Source organism: Ctenopharyngodon idella, chromosome 22 (genome assembly GCF_019924925.1).
Source record: "Ctenopharyngodon idella isolate HZGC_01 chromosome 22, HZGC01, whole genome shotgun sequence".
In the NCBI taxonomy this organism is placed as follows: Eukaryota; Metazoa; Chordata; class Actinopteri; order Cypriniformes; family Xenocyprididae; genus Ctenopharyngodon; species Ctenopharyngodon idella.
In genome coordinates, this window is record NC_067241.1 from 4,853,301 (window position 1) to 4,871,529 (window position 18,229).

The window sequence follows — 18,229 nt, forward strand, 5'->3', positions numbered from 1 at the left end:
GAGTGGTTTGCATATGGTGCGGTTGAAGACTGATTTTAGGTCTGGCTGCCAGCGTTTTTGTAGCTGTAGTGGTGTGGTATTAAACCTTCCAACCTTCTCTCGATATTTATTTCTCTCGCTCTCGGTCTTGTTTGTTAATTGTAATGGAATGTTGGCCGCACTCTTACAGTTTCAGAAAATCATTTTCGTTGCACCAATAAACCACAAACACGCGGGCTGCATACCAATCTAAATACCCGCAAGCTATGGCTGTGAGAATTGAATAGGTAAATTCTATCTTAAAGGTTTATTCCCAGAATCCCAATGAGTATGGAAAACCAGGAAGTGTCAGGGAATTTTTAAAATAGTGCTTCAGAAAAATAATTAAAAAAATTCTATTTCTTATCTTCTGCAATCTCTTAAAAATAATAGTGATTATCCAGTGATCACAACTGACTGGAGATTTAATGGATTTCATTGGTCTAAAGCAGTCAACCTTTTTGACCCCAAGACTCCACATTGTCTACAACAAAATTCAAAGGCCCCATGACTTTTCCAGTTTTTCATGACATACTGGATAAGGTTTAAGGATAAGGATTTTTTTCACAATTTCTACCTGATAAAACATTTTAAATCTTGGCGCAAGTAGAAAATATATATTCATTATAAAAATGTCTATGGAGATTTAAGATTTTATTAATTTACATGACTTATCCTGTTATAGAAATTAAAATTAGGCTACCTTACCCTGTTTCCAAGTTTTTCAAGACAGTGGGAATTTTGGTTCTTCAAAGAAGTTTGCTGAGGTCCCCTAGTAGGCCTGGCCCCCTGGTTGAGAAACACTGCTGTGTTCCATTATATTCAAATTAATGTCTGTTGACCACTTTTGTGGCATACCTCAGAAATCGTTTTGACTTGTACCTCAATTCGTAAAATAAACAAAAGAAACTCTGTGTTGATAGAGATTGACTTTCAATAGACGTCATGGGGGAACCGTTGCACATTGCTCCATAAATTTCCATTCCAAGTCTTTAACTGTCAATGCATTTTCAGTTTGTTTTTACAAACTCTGCTATTGAACTTGTATTTATCCCACAGCATTCCTTTAATGATATGTCACGACTAGGTCCATGTGGAATCTACGCCTGCAGAAAGTTCTGCATCTTCCCGCAGAATCGTCATTTATGCCAGTTTCACACTTTGCATGTTCATAAATATTCAACTTTTAAATTCCATAATACTTCCAGCTTCTCAGAAGAGTGTAGTGCACACATTTTACCATACTCAAATTCATTCTGAAGAATTCCACAGATTTTCACTAAAATCAATCCATAAAATACAGAAAAAGTCTGCAGGATCCATCTTGACCTGTTCCTGACTGACAGCTTTTCGGGTAGCCAGCGTTACGCCCTGAACGCCCTTGTCTCTGTTTGGAGTAGTTTGTGGGTGTGAGGTCAGTGTGTGAGCTGGGGTTGGATGGTGTGGGGGAATTGATTCGATACAGGCCGTAGTGTTTTGCCTGCACATCTTCCTCTCTACACATTCCACAAAAGCCCCATTGTACCCCTCAGTGCCACTGCCTTTTGTGTGATGAGGACTCTCATTGTCCCTGTGCGTACATTTGTGTGGTTGAGTCTCTGTCTCCTCCTCTCTGTCCTCTCTTTCTCCTACAGTGTTGCAGTGCATTGTGGGCCGATTGGACTTTACCATTGTGGTCTTTCCAAATTGGCTGAAAGCTTAATAGTGGCAATCATGGCTTCTAGTTTTCCATCATTTATACACCATTGCTAATATAAAATATCAATGATTCTTTTGCATCATTTACCCTATCTTTCAAAACTTTGGGTCAGTGATATTTTTTTTAAATAAAGAAATGTATGTTTTTATTCAGCTAGGATGCTTTAAATTGTTCAAAAGTGACAGTAAAGATGTTTATGTTTTTACCGATTTTTAAAAAAAAATATTTTTGAACTTTCTATGTATGAAAAAAAAATCTGGTTTCCACAAAAATATTAAGTAGCACAACTGTTTTCAACATTGATAATAGTAAGAATGTGACACTGAAGACTGATTGGCCATTTTTACTGAATTTTTGATCCAATAAGTTCAGCCTTGGTGAACATTAGAGACTTCTTTCAGAAACATTTAAAAAAATCTTTAGTGTACACGTTAACATCTCCATTGACCGTTTATGATCAGAATTTAAGATGTTCTTGTGAAAGGTCTTGTACAATGGTTATTTTATTTTGAAGTTTAAAACTCATTTATACTAAAAATGCAATTTTGCCCTTCCGTGATTTGAGCGGTTGTGTCTAGAGTTGTCTCAAGTACCGACTTCGATACTAATTGGTACTGAAATTTTAAAAATGTGACGCTTTGAGCGCTGTTGAGTGGATTCATAAACACCTCTGATTGACCATTGTGTTCATGCGCTCATCGGATATGTCTGTGATTGGCTACAATGATCAACGCACACGGAAGTGTTTCAAATTTGAAAGCGTTTTGAAAGTGGGAGCAGGAGCGTTTGAAAGCAGTGGACTGGTCTGCGATAGACGCCTGCTTTCAAACGCTCCCGTGTGTATCTGTGTAAATGCTTGGTGAAGAGCGTCATTGACTATTTACAACGTATTTACAGCATTGATCATTGAAGCCAATCACAGACATATCTGATGAGCGCGTGAACACAGTGGCCAATCAGAGTTGTTTACGAATCCACTCAACAGCGCTTATAGTGTCACATTTTTAAAATTTCAGTACTCTATTTGTGTCATGATGCATCTATCAAGACTGATTAGACTGCGTTTACACCAGTATTAGCTCTGCTAATTGTGATCAGATCAACCGAGACGGATGTGCCGGGTATAAAAATCCTGTAGGATTTTACAGGAGTTCCTTCAGTAAATATTACCATTGTGATTTTGTATTTCCTTGAACCATTCCCATATTAACATATCAAACAAAATCTCTGTTTTGATGGATGTGGCTTTCTCAGACCTGTGTGTATCTGGTGGGCATGTGGAGACTTGTTTTTTGTCTGAGTGAAGCCGCAGTCTGAGTTCACACAGAGTTTGGTGGACAGTGATACAGTGTTTGGCAGCACAGCAATACCCACAGTATAAAACCAAGCGCACTCATCTGTGTCCACCCAAACCTTTTAATCATACACTCTGTGTGTATGTGTTTTTGGTTGGTTGAGCAGTTAAGCCCCTGTTGTGCTTTTATATTGTTCCAAGATGTCCTAAAGTCTTCTCTATAAGAGCATCAAAGGCTTTTCACTGTACACTGCACACATGGAAATCCCATACAATTTCTCTGATATCTCTAAGATAAGTGTGCACATACATAACAGAGACACTTGTAACAGACTAAGGCCGATCTTAGGTAGATTTAGGTGGTTGATTAGCTGGACAAACAGCTTGTTGGCACAGGGGTTAACTTGTTTGTGGCTGGTAGACCACCTTGGCTAAGCTGATGAAGGTCTGGTTTATCTGTGTTCTAGAAAAACAGCTTGAAACCGCTAGATGACCTGCTTTTAAATGTCGTTGTTCCCTGTTTTCATTTAATATTATACTATTATATTATTATTTTCATTTATTTAATTTTTACATTTACATTACCCCGGTTTCATACAGTACACAAGGCTTAAGCTAGTCCCAGACTAAAATGCATGTTTGAGCTGTTTTAACTGAAAGCAACTTGCACTGACATATCTTAAAATATGTCAGAGCCATTTTTTTTTTTTTGTCTCAAGATGCATACCAGTAATGTTTATTTTATTTTATTTTATTTTATTTTATTTTATTATTGTTGTAGTGCTTTGTATTTTAGAAAAAGCGCAATATAAATAAAATGTATTATTATTATTAATTATTATTATTATTATATTGTGAATTTTTTTTAGCTATCGTCTAGTACTAGTTTCTTTAATCTTGTTTAATATTTCATTTATTTTTTCATTATATCCAGTGCGGTTCTCAGTGGATGATTCTCTGCTAACAGTCTGTTCTCACTATCTCTTGTGCTACAGAGTTCGCTCATAACTGCACCATCATGGGCTGCCAATACAACTGTTCGGTGACAATGTCGGGTCCAAAGTGCTACTGCATGAACGGCTATGAGGTGGGAGAAGATGGAAAGACATGCAAAGGTGAGCTTTGAATCCCGCATTTATAATACTGTGATGACTGTAGAAGTATTGAACATGGAGCTTTTTCCAACGATGTGGCTTTCTCTGCATCAGACTTTAACGAGTGTGCAGTGTACGGGACTTGCAGTCAGACATGCACGAACTTAGATGGCTCCTACACCTGCAGCTGTGTGGAGGGCTACTTGCCTCAACCAGACAACCGCTCTTGCAAGGCCAAGAATGGTAGGAAATGAACACACAATACTTGCTGATCCTTTGTGCGGATTTGTCTTGCTCTCTGTGTGGTCATATTCATTCTCCTCACCATGTTTTCTCATCTCTGTTTAAGAACCTGTAGATCGGCATCCGTACCTCCTCATAGCCAACTCTCAGAACATCCAAGCCACCTCCCTGAGTGGAGCTAACCCCATCTCCATCAACACTAAGCAGACCACCGCTATGGACTTCATCTACGCCCAGGAGACCGTGTGCTGGATCCACATGGGTGACTCTCCCGCTGCCACCCAACTCAAGTGTGCCAAGTTCCCCAATGCCAAGAGCTTCACAGAGGAGAAGACCATCAACATCTCCCTCAGCCTGCACCGTCAGTACCATGTTCTTAATTATGTGTTTTATGCCAGGTGTCTGTTTGGGCAAGATGATCCAAAAAAAACACGTACTGATCAAATTTACTTCTAATAAGCTTTCTCCGTTTTGTAACCATAATTACAGATTTGTGCTGCCAAAGGAATAGTTCATTCATAAATTAAAGTTCATGAATGTTCTGGTATCATTTACTAACCCTCATTTTGTTTCAAACATGAATGACTTGTATTTCCGATCAAAAGTTTGGGGTGTGTAAGATTTCAAAATATTTTCACAAGAAGTCTCTTATACCTACCAAGGCTGCATTTATTTGATTAATAATAAAAGCATTAATAATAAAATTTCTGCACAGTTAAAATAGAAAATAGAAAGTTCAAAAGAACAGATCCTTTTATTGCATCCTTGCTTAAAAGTATTGTCTTTCAAAAAAAAAAAAAAAAAAAAAAAAGTTACTGACCCCAAACTTTTAAATGATAGTGTACTGAAGAAAGGAGAAATTTTGAATAATTTACTGGTTGGTCTTGTCCATCCAATTACAATAAATAGAAACTGAAGCTTTCAAACTAACAAAACAATTTAAAAGATCCATGAACGTATCACAAATGTGGTCCGTATGACTCGCTATGTACCAAGTGTTTGTGTAAGGAACAGACTAAGCTGGAGAAATTAATGATTAATGAATGAATCATTCATACTCGTTTTGTTACTTGGATTAAGTGATTTATTATAAGTCAGAAGAACATTTTGTTTGTGAATCGGACATTGCTACTTCTCTCATGAACTGTAATGAACTCGCGGCCTTTAGAGTTTTTTTCTGTTCCTCGCTTGGGTAAAAAATGTTTGAAATGCGTGACCAGCGATATACTGTTAGCGAACATCCTGACGCCACCCACACTGCTGAGAGTGGCGTTTAGATGAATATGTTAATATGTCCACGCTTTCCTTTCAACAGCAATATAAACACACAACAAAAATGACAGCGGTGAGAAAACAGCAGTTAAGAAAGCATCTGATCATAGCGATATGGACATGTTTGCACCAGCTCTGGAATTCAGTACCCCAATAAAGTCACATCATGCTTATTTATATAGCACATTATACAAAAGATTGTTTTAAAGCAAGCAGCTTTACAGTATTAAACATGAAGAACAGTGTCAGTGTCTCTTTCAGTTAGAATTACAACTTCAATTTCTACTATAAAGCGACTCTTCAGTGTATTCATGTTTTTACTTGCGGATGTCTGACCTCGATCAACTGAACAGAAGAAGATTGCCATGTCAAAGAAGGTGGAGTCTTAGAGCCACACCTACCTATTACATTATCTTCATGTACCAGTGGTAGTTTGGTGTTTACCATCCAGAGCAAACTTGTCTGGAAAGTTTGCTTTGGCAAACTGTTTTGAACTCCCGAAACAAACACAACACACACTTTGTTTTGGCCTGATTTTTTTTTAAAGGGGGCCTATATTGCCCCTTTTCACAAGATGTAATATAAGTCTCTGGTAAGCAGCCCAACATGGCCTCACTCCCTTTGTTGTGTGTTCTCGGGGGCAGGGTTTATGTAAATTTTATGGTTAGTGATGTCACTAACCTGGGAAGAAGCTTGTTGTAGTCCCTTACCAGCCGTTTGTTGTAGTCCTTAAACAGTGAATTCTTTAAAAGAAAATATCTCCCTTTCAATTGAACTTTGAGCGTTGTAAATTTGCAGACGTTGTTTATGCTCTAACAGCAACATTACACACTAACTAAAGTTAAAAAAGTGAAATCATAATCAACCACCCCTTTAAAATGATGTCACACCAGTTCGCTCTTCGATTTTACTTGAAGTATATCGGGCCCTTAGGGAGAGAGAGCTAGGGATGGATGTCATGTTATCAGTTATATTTAAATTTCACTTAAATGTCATTAAAAATATATTTTAAATTGTCTTAAAATATTAAATTTTTCAGTTACAGTTTACATTTTTGTCTGTTCCTTACACAAAAAGATTATGGTGCTATTTTGTTATTTTGGACCTAATTCTCATTCACTAACTATAAGAATGGCTAGAGTATTCTTCAGAAATGTAACTTTGATTTTCCATTGATGAAAAAGGTTTTGGAACAACATGAAGGTAAATTAATAATAATCATTTTGAGGTGAACTATTCCTTTAGGGTGTGTTTGCCACACTTGGCACGTTTGGTTTGATTAAAACAAACTGGTTGCTCTGGTAGTGCTGTTCTTTTTTTATAAGTGTGAACGCTGCCATCCGAACCCTGGTGCGTTTTGACACCCTTGACTCCTTAAAAATACCATAAAATGTACGCATTATGAATGTTGGGAGGTTCTGTCGCAAAATATACATCATAATAGCAATTTTTTTTGTTTTTTATCTTTATGTTCTGTGTTAAAAATGGCTGTGTAAGCGCTAAGCGAACCAGGACTAATGGCTCATTTCCACCAAGTGGTACAGTACAGTATGATTTGGGATGGCAAACCCTGATCTGGTTTCCACCGCCAACAGTACCCTTACTTGATTAGGTGTATGCCGGAAAGTAGCGATCGATGTCATTCTTGTGCGAAGAAGAAAGCGATACAGTAAACAACAATAAAGTACATACAGCAGATCTTGTTCTTGCTTCTCGGCATGTACAATGGTACGTTGCTGCATGCCGACATTGTGTTAAAAACCGTATTGTATTTCAACTATATATTTAAAAAATGGCGCCTGTTTTTCATTCCGCTTGTAGTATGCGCAAGTGTTGATTATCTGTCAATCAATCAAAGTTCTGCAGTGAGTCTAGCTCCACCCTTTAGGTACTGGACTACTGTGCGAGGTACCCCAATGGAAGGGTCCCAAAAAAGTGGTACTATATGGTTCGTTTTTTTGGTACCATTAACAATTTCTGACAGTCGAAAGGACTGTCTGTGTCAGTATTTATTACTTTTGATACAGCTTGCGTAGTCTATGATTAGCCCTAATGTTTGTTTGGGAAACACATAATTAGTTTTCTGGTGACATACCAACAGTGTCATGTTTGTTCTAGATTGTATAACACAATAACTGATTTAGGATGTCAAGGATACACTGTTTACTGCCCAAACCTTTGCAGCAATTGCTACGACACCTTTCATAACATATAAAATCAACCGTTACATCACACTGGACATTCCTGCCCTGTAGGGAGTTTCTGCATTATTAGGTCTATGTCTTATTTGCCACCTGGTCTGGTTTTGTTCCTACTGTAGCTGTGTTCAGGCAAGATTAAACAATCTGCAGGTTTTCTAGTTTAGTATGTGAAAAAATATTTCTCTTAAGTGTTTCCTTGCATGTTTCCACACCATTTTTGACACCCCAGTCTGCATTGCTTAAATGATTTCAACCACAAAGTGCGTCATGAACACAAGTGTTGGGGAAAAATAGGGCAGGGATGTACTATGCTTCTCCATATAACTTCCTTGTGACTGAATTGCATGCTGACATTGGACTAAATAACGCTGGCCTGCATTTTGCCGCGTGGCATGTCGTCAGCACCCAGATACACTAATAACTTATTCATGTAGGCATGCATGCAGATATATACATGGGCATGTAATGCATTACATGACCATATAGTTAATTTTTTTAAATCAACATCAATATTTTTGGTAAAAATGTATTTATGTATAAGAATGTGATTGCGAGGTTTCAGCTCAAAATACTCCACAGATCATTTATTATAGCTTGTCAAATTTGCACCTGTTGGTGTGAGAAAAAACATGCCGTTTTTGTGTGTGTCACTTTAAATGCAAATGAGCTGCTGCCCCTGGCCCCCTTTCCAGAAGAGGGCGGAGCTTTAACAGCTTGCACTTTGGTTGGTCAACAACAACAAAGCAGGAGAAAGAAGATTTTTGGTAAAAATATTTTTATGTATAAGAACAATTATATGTTTTTATAATATACACCGATGAGCCAAAACATTGACCACCTGCCTAATATGCTGTTGGTCCTCTGCCTGCTGCCAAAACAGCACTGACCCTCCGAGGCATGGACTCTACAAGACCCCTGAAGTTGTCCTGTGGTATCTGGCACTAGCAGCAGATCCTTCAAGTCCTGTAGGCTGCAAGGCGGAGCCGCCATGGATCGAACTTTTTAGTCCAGCACATCCCACAGATACTCAATTGGATTGAGATCTGGGGAATTTGGATGCCAGGGCAACACCTTGAGCTCTTCATCATGTTCCTCATACTATTCCTGAACAATGTGTGCAGTGTGGCAGGGTGCTTTATCCTGCTGAAAGAGGCCACTTCCACCATGGAACACCATTGTCATGAAGGGATGTACCTGGTCTGCAGCAATGTTTATGTAGGTGGCACGTGTCAAATTGGCATCCACATGAATGGCTGGACCCTCAGCAGATCATTGCCCAAGCATCAAACTCCCTCCACCGGCTTGTCGTTGCCCCACAGTGAATTCTGGTGCCATCACTTCCCTAGATAAATGGTGCACATGTACACGGCCGTCCATGTGATGTTAAAGAAAATGGGACTCATCGGACTAGGCAACCTTCTTTCGCTGCTCCAAGGTCCAGTTCCGACACTTGCATCTACCGACGGTAGACAGGGGTCATGATAGGCACTCTGATTGGTCTGCAGTTACACAGCCCCAAATCCAGCAGGGTGCGATGCACTATATGTTGTCCCACTATAAAAATTTGGTTTGACTTGTTCCACAGTATTACGAGAACTGATTGTTTGCTTACAATCAGCCCCTAAAACATTACCTTTAAATTCATCCTGCATTTCATCCGTTCATGCAGATGGTTGTCTTTAGATGTTGTCACATTTCTTTCTTTAATGTTTTTTTATTTTTATTTTGAGCATCCCACCATCACCATTGTTTTCAATGTTTTAAAGACTGTTTTTAAAGACTTTTAAAGTGTATCAAGTTAAAAATACCTCATCACAATCTGAAGTCATGTTCTTGGCTTCAAACACAGCTTAATGGACTGCAACATAATGGAACAGAAACTAAATGTCTCGCTCACTGAAATCAGGTAAACCTGAAACCAGCCAAATTATTCAAGGCTTCCTTAAGATTAGTCGAATAGTCATTCATTGCATCACCCCCCATTCAAAAAGCAGATTGAATGTGTATATATATATATATATATATATAATTATTTTATTTTATTTTTTTATTTTTTTTTATAAAAGCTCTTGATATATATTATCACTCTGCAGGAGAACTTCCCAGAAGGATTTCATGTCACATATCTTCTTTGTTTGTACAGAACTTTTTTCCATTAATGGTATAACCTTTAGACAATGACCTAAATGATTCACAGGATACTAAATACTGTGCTGATGTGCATGTTGGTGATAAGTGGTGGACTTTTCCTGTGATCGATGTCTTGAAAGCCAGCTCAGAATAAATATTGGCTGGTCTCTGATGAAGATGCTGCCAAGTGTGGTTGTGTGTTCCAGCACGGAGGGATAATGGGTGCAGAGACACAGAGGTCTGAGATGCAACACTTTCTTCTCTTTGTATGTGCGTGATGATGAAGTGCCAGGGAAAAACGCTCACCAGCACACCAAGGAAGCAGTTTCTCAGTAAGGGTGCGCAGGGTGGGATGGCGAGTTAGCGCACAGTAGTTTATTGTTGCTTGAAATAATCACACCCTGTTTACTCTTTAGGACTAATGTAGCTCACAGTTTCACATATCCCTAAGTATAGAACTGTGGCATGCAAGTTCATGTGCAGAGTGCTTTTTGTGTGATTTAAGTATCTTTCCATGTAGAACATTTCAACTTGCCCACTTATGAGGTGTAATCGCTAATAATAATTATAGCAACTTAACACATATATATATATATATATATATATATATATATGAATTAAATACATTTAATTGTTAATAAAATTAATTAAAATGTATAAATAAATTATATACACAAAACAATTTAATAATGATAATATTAATTGTTATACTTTTTATAATAAATAATGATTTATAATAAATTTGAATAATTAATAATAATATCATTGTGAAATTAAATATATAAGTATATACAGAAAATATTATATGAATAAAATAATTATTTAATAATTTGAACAATAATGAGTCAAAATAATAATATTTTGTCAGATAATGAATTATTATTATCAACAGCGAAACCTCATAAGATAGCTGCCTATATAGACAGTAAGGCAGGTTTTAGAACAGAGCTTCAGTGTCTCAGAGTAGTCTTAGAGGAAGTCTGGACCCTGTGCATTGCTGTCCCTCTGGTTTCAGACCTATCTGCATGCTAGACAGACAAGAGGAAACAGTGAGTCACAATCTCTTTCTGTAGCATTTCTGACTTTGACTTGCAGAACTGTGGTACACAGCCTTATGTTGGATCAAGCCAGTATGAGTTTTTTCTTCTTCTGTGGAGCAGATTATAGCAATTTTAGACAAATAAATATTATATAAAAATAGATGAATATAAAATATTATATAAATAGAAACAATAATTAATAATAATAAGAAATATTAACCATTAGCCAAATTCTTAATATTAATATTGTGGTTTAATAATAATAATAATAATTTATGTATATAATATTTTTTAGATTTATTTACATTTAATTAATATTTACTTACATATAAGTTGATATAATAATATAGCAACTTAACGTACAGTCAAACCAAAATTTATTCAGACACCTTGAACATTTCATTCATTAATACAGTTTATTCACTATAGTTTAAAAAAAAATGGTAATAAAAGTTCTCAGAGTTAAACTGTCAGAAAAAAACAATCTTAATTATGTCAGATAACACTTAAGCAAAACATGGTCAGGTCAAAGTGTCTGAATAATTTTTGGTTCCAAATTTTTATCAATTTTACTGGTAGTCCACTGTATGAAGAATGTTTGGGTATAATATGTCACAGTTTACTTTATTTTGCTATCCTCACTTACATAAATAAACTATAGTGTCCTGCACCCACTAGTAAAAATATATCAAAAATGTCTAAATAATTTTTGGTTTGACTGTATGTAAATAAATATTAAATGCATAAAGGTCAAAGTAAAAAACAAATAAATATACAAAAAATTATATATATATAAATTATATATAAATAAAAGCTATATATATATAAAATATATATAGCTTTTACATTTATGTATTTAATATTTATTCACATGTAAAGTTGCTGTATTATTATATTAACTTATATGTAAGTAAATATTAATTAAATGTAAAGTAAATAAATCTAGAAATATTATACTCATAAATTATTATAATTTATGTATATAATATTTCTAGATTTATTTACATTTAATTTACTTTACATTAATTATTTACATATAAGATTTACTTACATATAAGTTGATATAATAATACAACAACTTAACGTGAATAAATATTAAATACATAAATGTAAAATCATATAAATAAATATACAAAAAATATATATAAATAAAAATATTTGAAATAATATTATTATTATTATTAATAATAATAATAATAATAATAATAGTAATAAATAATATTAATAATAATAAAATATCAGTAATAATCAGTCAATTATTACATCTACACATTCATGGTTTAGTACCAATGTCATATTCATGAACAAATTCATGAACCAGTGGTTACTAATATCTGTAAAATGTCTTTTTCTCACAAAAAGCAATCATATAACTTCAGAAAATGGATGCTGAACAGTGATCATTTGCATATAGAAGTCTTAAAAATACAATAGCAAAAGCATTGTTCAAAAGACTATCCAATATGGCCCCACTAAACAGACATAAATTCTCAGAAAGCTTTGTCACTGTCCTTTGACATTGATCCCTGATGTCCTTAGCAGATCTCTTCTGTTCTGCTTCACTGTAGGTTTAGTGAAGTGAGCACCTACGCCACCAATTATGTAGCTTCCCGGGCCTTTTACAAAACAAGCCACCAAACTTCCTCAAAGAGGTCATAAATCAGAGCAACCTTGTTCAATTACGCTGTGTCCAGAGGCCCTACGCCACCAGGGCTGAGATAATTATATGTTATCAAACTTCTGATCTTCCTCTAACTGGACCTATAAATCAACAGCCTCTGCTCTTCAATGTGTATAGGACAACTGTTATTACAGCCACATCCCTAATGACTCCGTGTGGCCATTTTGCAGGAAAGGCAGGAGAAATGGAAGGACAGTAGATGGATGAGTCTTTTTAATGAGCGCATATGCAGCAGATAGTCCTGTAATGCAGAAAGTTTATTTGATGCTGGGGGGAACCGTACTGTAATGGCCACCCTGCATTGACTTGTATAACCCAGTTTTACACAGGGGTAGTGATTTATAACTGTTGCATGCTGGGCAGATGAGCACTCCAGATGTGCCCTGTGACTGCTCTCCCCCGTAAAAAGCCTGAAAACAGACCAGGACGCACACGCAAACTCATCTTCAGTGTGTTTGCAGGGGTGGTGGGCGAGTGGGCGTCCCCACTGCGGCTGATGAACCTGGATTGTGCAAATCGGTTCTCTCTTAGTCATGCTTGAGGGTGTTATTGGTTCAAGACGTCCTTGCCACTGGTTGTGTAATAGCTGTCCAGCAGTTTTAAGAATGGCCCACATCTCGTCCAGATTTATCTGAGCTCTGAAGAGCTCTAAAAAATTACAGGAATTAATTACTGTTTTAATTCATAATATTTCACAATATTACTGTTTTTATTACATATTATACAATATTACAGGCTTCTTTCAAAAACGTTAAAACATTTTTTTCCAAACCTTTAAATTAGGGTATTGACACAATTTTCACGATTCAATTTGATTTCTATTCACATGCTTTGATTCGATTACGATTTCGATTCGATTTGATTCGATATTGATTATTTTGGATGTAGTCTTTGGATGTACAGATACAATACATGGCAAATTTTCTAGAGGAAAAAAATCTCAACTAATGCTGTAAACTACATATGGGAGTCAGTTGGTACTACATTACTATAATATTGTTAAAATTAACTTATTTATAATTATTTATATACAAACACTTAAATTGCACTCAATGATGTTTTTTATAATAACTAAAGTTTAGAATTACATAATCATATTTCTACTCCAATTCATTTTTTTTTAAATATAAACATTTAAATTGTGGCTGTCATAACTGATTTATTCAAACATGCATTAAATATTGAAGAACATTAAAAATTACAATGAATATGTAATGGTGCATAGCTATATTTTTCAGATAGCTGACTTTCTAGAGTTCATTTTTCTAGAGTTTATGGTCACTGAATATGGTTTTTCTGAGGTAAACGTGACGTTACATGACATTATTTACAAGCTGTTTTATTGACGTCTTTCCAAGGTTGAAACATTGAATTGAGCTATTACACGAGACATGATACGGATTTCGGTAAGTTGTACTGTATCTGTTAACATACCTTCAGATGTTTAGTCATGTTTATTTCGCGATGTAACTGGTATTAAAGCGGAGGAGAGGATCAGTTTACATGCGCTCCGTGCTGCCGCTCTTTAACTGAGGCGCTAAAGCGATCTGTCACGCCACATTTAACAGCGCCAAAACGGTATTTATTTTTTGAATCTCATAATAAAATGGACATCATTTGAAATCTGAGACTTTGCTTCATATCAAAAGTAACAAAGCACAAAGATTATTGTGATTTATTGGATGGGAGGCACGCTACATGTTCTGTTCATTCATCAACTGAAAACAGACTAGACTAATCGATTCTTGGGATTTAAGAATCGATATCGGTTCGTAAAAATGAGAATCGATTAAAATTGTGAAATCGATATTTTTTTTTTTTTACCCAGCCTTACTTTAAATGGTAGTGTATATAAGCTAGTGATATTTACTAAATTAGACTTTTTTTTGTCATATTGATTCAATTTCAATTAAATTGAACTTGATTTTAAAATAAAAATGTAAAAAAAAATGTAAAATACATAATTAAAAAAAAGAAATTGATACTTTAGATGGCAACTTAAGTAAACACTGTAACCAACAATGCACTATGTAATCTGGCAAGTCTGTTTGCTCTGGGAATCATATTTCCTCAAATAAAGATACGGAAATGCAAATTTTACATACATTACATTGAAAAAGTGAACAAGACACAGCAACAAACTGGATTTAGTACAGCATAGTATGAAATCAAGGATTTAAAGTTTCAGCAGAACTGTTGTCATCCCGGCGTTCACACTAGCGTTAACAGTGCTGTCAAAATAAAAGTCCCAAAGCTGTCAATATAAAAGTCTTCCTTCCGACACTTGTCAGCAAAACAGAAAAGAAAATCAGCCAATGCCAATAGTTGGGGGGAAAAAAGGCAAATATTGATCGATTTAATGGCCTTGGCGATATATTGGACAACCACTAAATATTATTACATGTACAGTTCTAATAGCCTTATATTAAATGACTTGACGATTCATTTCATTCTGCGAGATTATTTACATAATCTTTATTTATTTAATAGCTCTTTACCGGACACCTACATTGGGTGTTGTGGTGTTATGATTTACATTATTTAAAGGATTAGTTCACCGCAAGCTTTACTCACCCTCAAGCCATCCTAGTGTATATGACTTTCTTCTTTCTGATGAACACAGTTGGAGATATATTAATAAATATCCTGACGCATCCAAGCTTTATAATGGCAGTGAACGGGATCAACGAGTATGAGCTGAAGAAAGTGTATGGATATTTTTCTTACACAAACGCTTCACTTCAGAAGGTTTTTTATTAACCCCCCGTAGCTGTTTGTGTACGTTTATGATGGATGGATGTGGATGGAGGCACTTTCTTCAGCTCATACTCATCTTCTGTAACTTTTGCCTTGTTGAAAGAGTCTTCCATTCATAAGAATCTCAGCAGCGTGTCCCAGGCCTCAAAGACACTCACTGCTTTGTTCTCCTCACCCTTCTTAAATCTCTTGTGTTTCTGTCACTGATATAGTTAAGCTTCACTTTACTGGTAGTTGTAACCTTGTCTTATCTACCACAGTTACACTTGATATATTCATAGTCACATGCCTATATCAGTATCCACTTAGAGTAATGTAGATCTTGTAAATAGAAACCTAAGCAGTCATTACTTTCCCTTCTCTTTTTTTTCCCTTGTTACTTCTTTCAAAATCACTTGCAGCATTTGTCATAATTTCACAACAAATTCCAGTTCATAACCATATGTGGTACCTTTTGCCTGCACTTTTTTTTTTTGCTTTCTGATTGGTTACAGATGTTCCAAGCACACATTTTTTTTATACTTTTCCTCTGGAGGAACAAGGGGGTGAAGAAAGATGAGTAACTTGGTTTGATTTAGCAGTCAGGATGAAGTGCCCTCTGGAATAACGTGTCTTTTACAGTTTTGCGCAACAGATACTGTGGATGTTTGTTTTGCAGGCTGAGGGACGAGGGGGGAACGTTTAGTGTGGCCTGGAGGTAGATCTGCATTTCCCGGCAGGGCTGCTGTTTACTGGACTTTGTAGAAAGTGTGAGAACCGTGTGTGTCTGGTTTGCACAAGGTTGCACAACAAGGACATATCTTTGTGCCTGAGGATCATTAGTGGATTCCTGCAAAAAAACAAAACAAATCAGTAACAGGAAGTACGGTGGCAGCTGTTGTAACACCAAACATCATGGGAGGCACTGCAGACCGGCCCGCACAGCTGGAGCTCTAGACGGCACGCACAGAAAGAGTCTTAATGTCAGAGAAGAGAAAGAGAAACTCAGTATTCACCGAATTACCATTTCAAACTCTTTTCCCAGAAATGAGGATAAGTGTACGGCCAAGTCCGGCCTTCCTGTGCAGGGAAGGTGCAGTAATGGAGAAACTGGTGTCTGTGTCAGGTTTTTAATCTTAAGGTTTAAAAACCTAAGTAAAAATACTTTAGCATTGAAGCTCACCTAGTGTGAGATAGTCTTTTGTAGAGTTTATGCTATCAGTTTTTTTTGTTGCTTGCTGTCTTTTTAATGGCTGTGATGTGTAAAAGTGGAAGAAAAAAACGATTTGAGTGAATAACCATCTTGTGACAGTGAGTCAGAGTTGGGTCGATGTGCACACACATACATGTGTACGCAGAGACATGTATAAAAACCCATTGGGCCTTATTTATAAAACAGAAGCAGGACGAGTTTCTGTGAAAATAATTCGTACAGCAATTCTTATACAATTCGATGCAACATCCAATTAGTATCCAATTAGAGCATTTTTGATGTTTAATATTAAAAGTAAGCTATGAGAAGCAGAAATTTGTACCAGTGAGAATTCAAAGAACAGAAATGTGGTTATTCAGAATTGATGTGACCGTTGTTCAGGGTTATTGGTTCTTCACTGATAGTAGCCTGACAATGGGACTGTATTCTGTTCTAAAGTTACATAGCTTCTTGTTTTCAGTTTCCTGTTATCCTGTCCTCCAAGTTTTGCACCCCAACACGGTGCAGCATCTTTCTGCTAAGTCAGACAGAAGCTGCAGTTACGACTGACTAAAAATAAAGCGAGCACTGAAAACTTCTCTCCCTCTATTCCGTCTCACTCTCTCTTCCTGTCTTGCTTCTCTCTCACAAACTCAGATGTGGAGCAGATGGCCATTGACTGGCTGACGGGAAACTTTTACTTTGTGGATGATGTGGACGACCGCATATTTGTGTGCAGTAAAGACGGCTTGACCTGTGTCATCCTACTGGACCTGGAGCTCTATAATCCTAAAGGAATCGCACTGGATCCTGCCATGGGGTGAAAACCTAAGACCATTACTCCTTAATCCTTGTCTGGACCAGCAATGTCACTCGTTTCACTTTTAGTTCTCTGCAGACATATGTCTGTACCCCGAATTTTTTGCTTGTGACAGACCTAGTGGTCATGCCATATTTTTGCACCGTACCACAGTATCAGTTCCTATGAGGTCCATGAGGATTTATTTTCCACGATGATAGCATATTCACTTCCTCAAGTTTCTGTAGTTATGAGGATATAATATCTCCCAAAGCCTGTCCAACTCATATTTTACACCAAAATAAAACAATAGAAATTTAGAAATAAAGTACAATAAATTATTTATTTATTTATTTACTTACTAACTTACTTATTATATTAAGCATATTTATCCCCTAAATTCTTAATACTATGATGTGGGAACAAATACTATTCATATTGTTGCAAATAAAGCATGCATAAATGCGAGGGGAAAAAAAAAAAAAGAGAAAATATAAAAAATATTTAATTAAGTGCTTAAACTGTAAAGTTGTAAAGTGTAGACATGTTTTATGTCTTTTTTTTCTTTTTCTTTTTAATTATTAAATATTATTAAATAAATCATTTGGTCTGGACAGGATGAATCTAAATGGAATCATCTTGAATAAAGAATGAAAAACATTCAGATGCATTATAATAATAAAATTGAACTTAATTGTCACGAAAATAATGTCACATTGCGAAAACTCTTATTTTATCAAGTGTGAAAATGAGAAATCCTTTTTTATTTGATTAATTTCTATTTTTGTCGTGTTTCTTGTTCAATGTATGCATTCTTAGTTTTGCATATC

At 36.0% G+C, this 18,229-nt stretch overlaps 1 protein-coding gene and 1 long non-coding RNA gene across 2 annotated transcripts in view; both read left to right on the forward strand.

Moving 5' to 3' along the window:
• Nucleotides 1-18,229, forward strand: part of lrp1ab (low density lipoprotein receptor-related protein 1Ab) — a 116,659-nt gene that overhangs the window by 41,987 nt on the left and 56,443 nt on the right. Inside the window, exons 4-7 of the mRNA XM_051879885.1 lie at nt 4,007-4,126; nt 4,220-4,348; nt 4,455-4,709; nt 17,258-17,420. Of these exons, the coding sequence (XP_051735845.1) occupies nt 4,007-4,126; nt 4,220-4,348; nt 4,455-4,709; nt 17,258-17,420 (667 nt within the window). The remainder of the gene's footprint in view (nt 1-4,006; nt 4,127-4,219; nt 4,349-4,454; nt 4,710-17,257; nt 17,421-18,229) is intronic.
• LOC127504867 (uncharacterized) lies at nt 4,716-10,127 on the forward strand. Its single transcript, XR_007927485.1, has 2 exons — nt 4,716-8,585; nt 8,702-10,127. It is a non-coding gene; the product is annotated as an uncharacterized LOC127504867 (long non-coding RNA).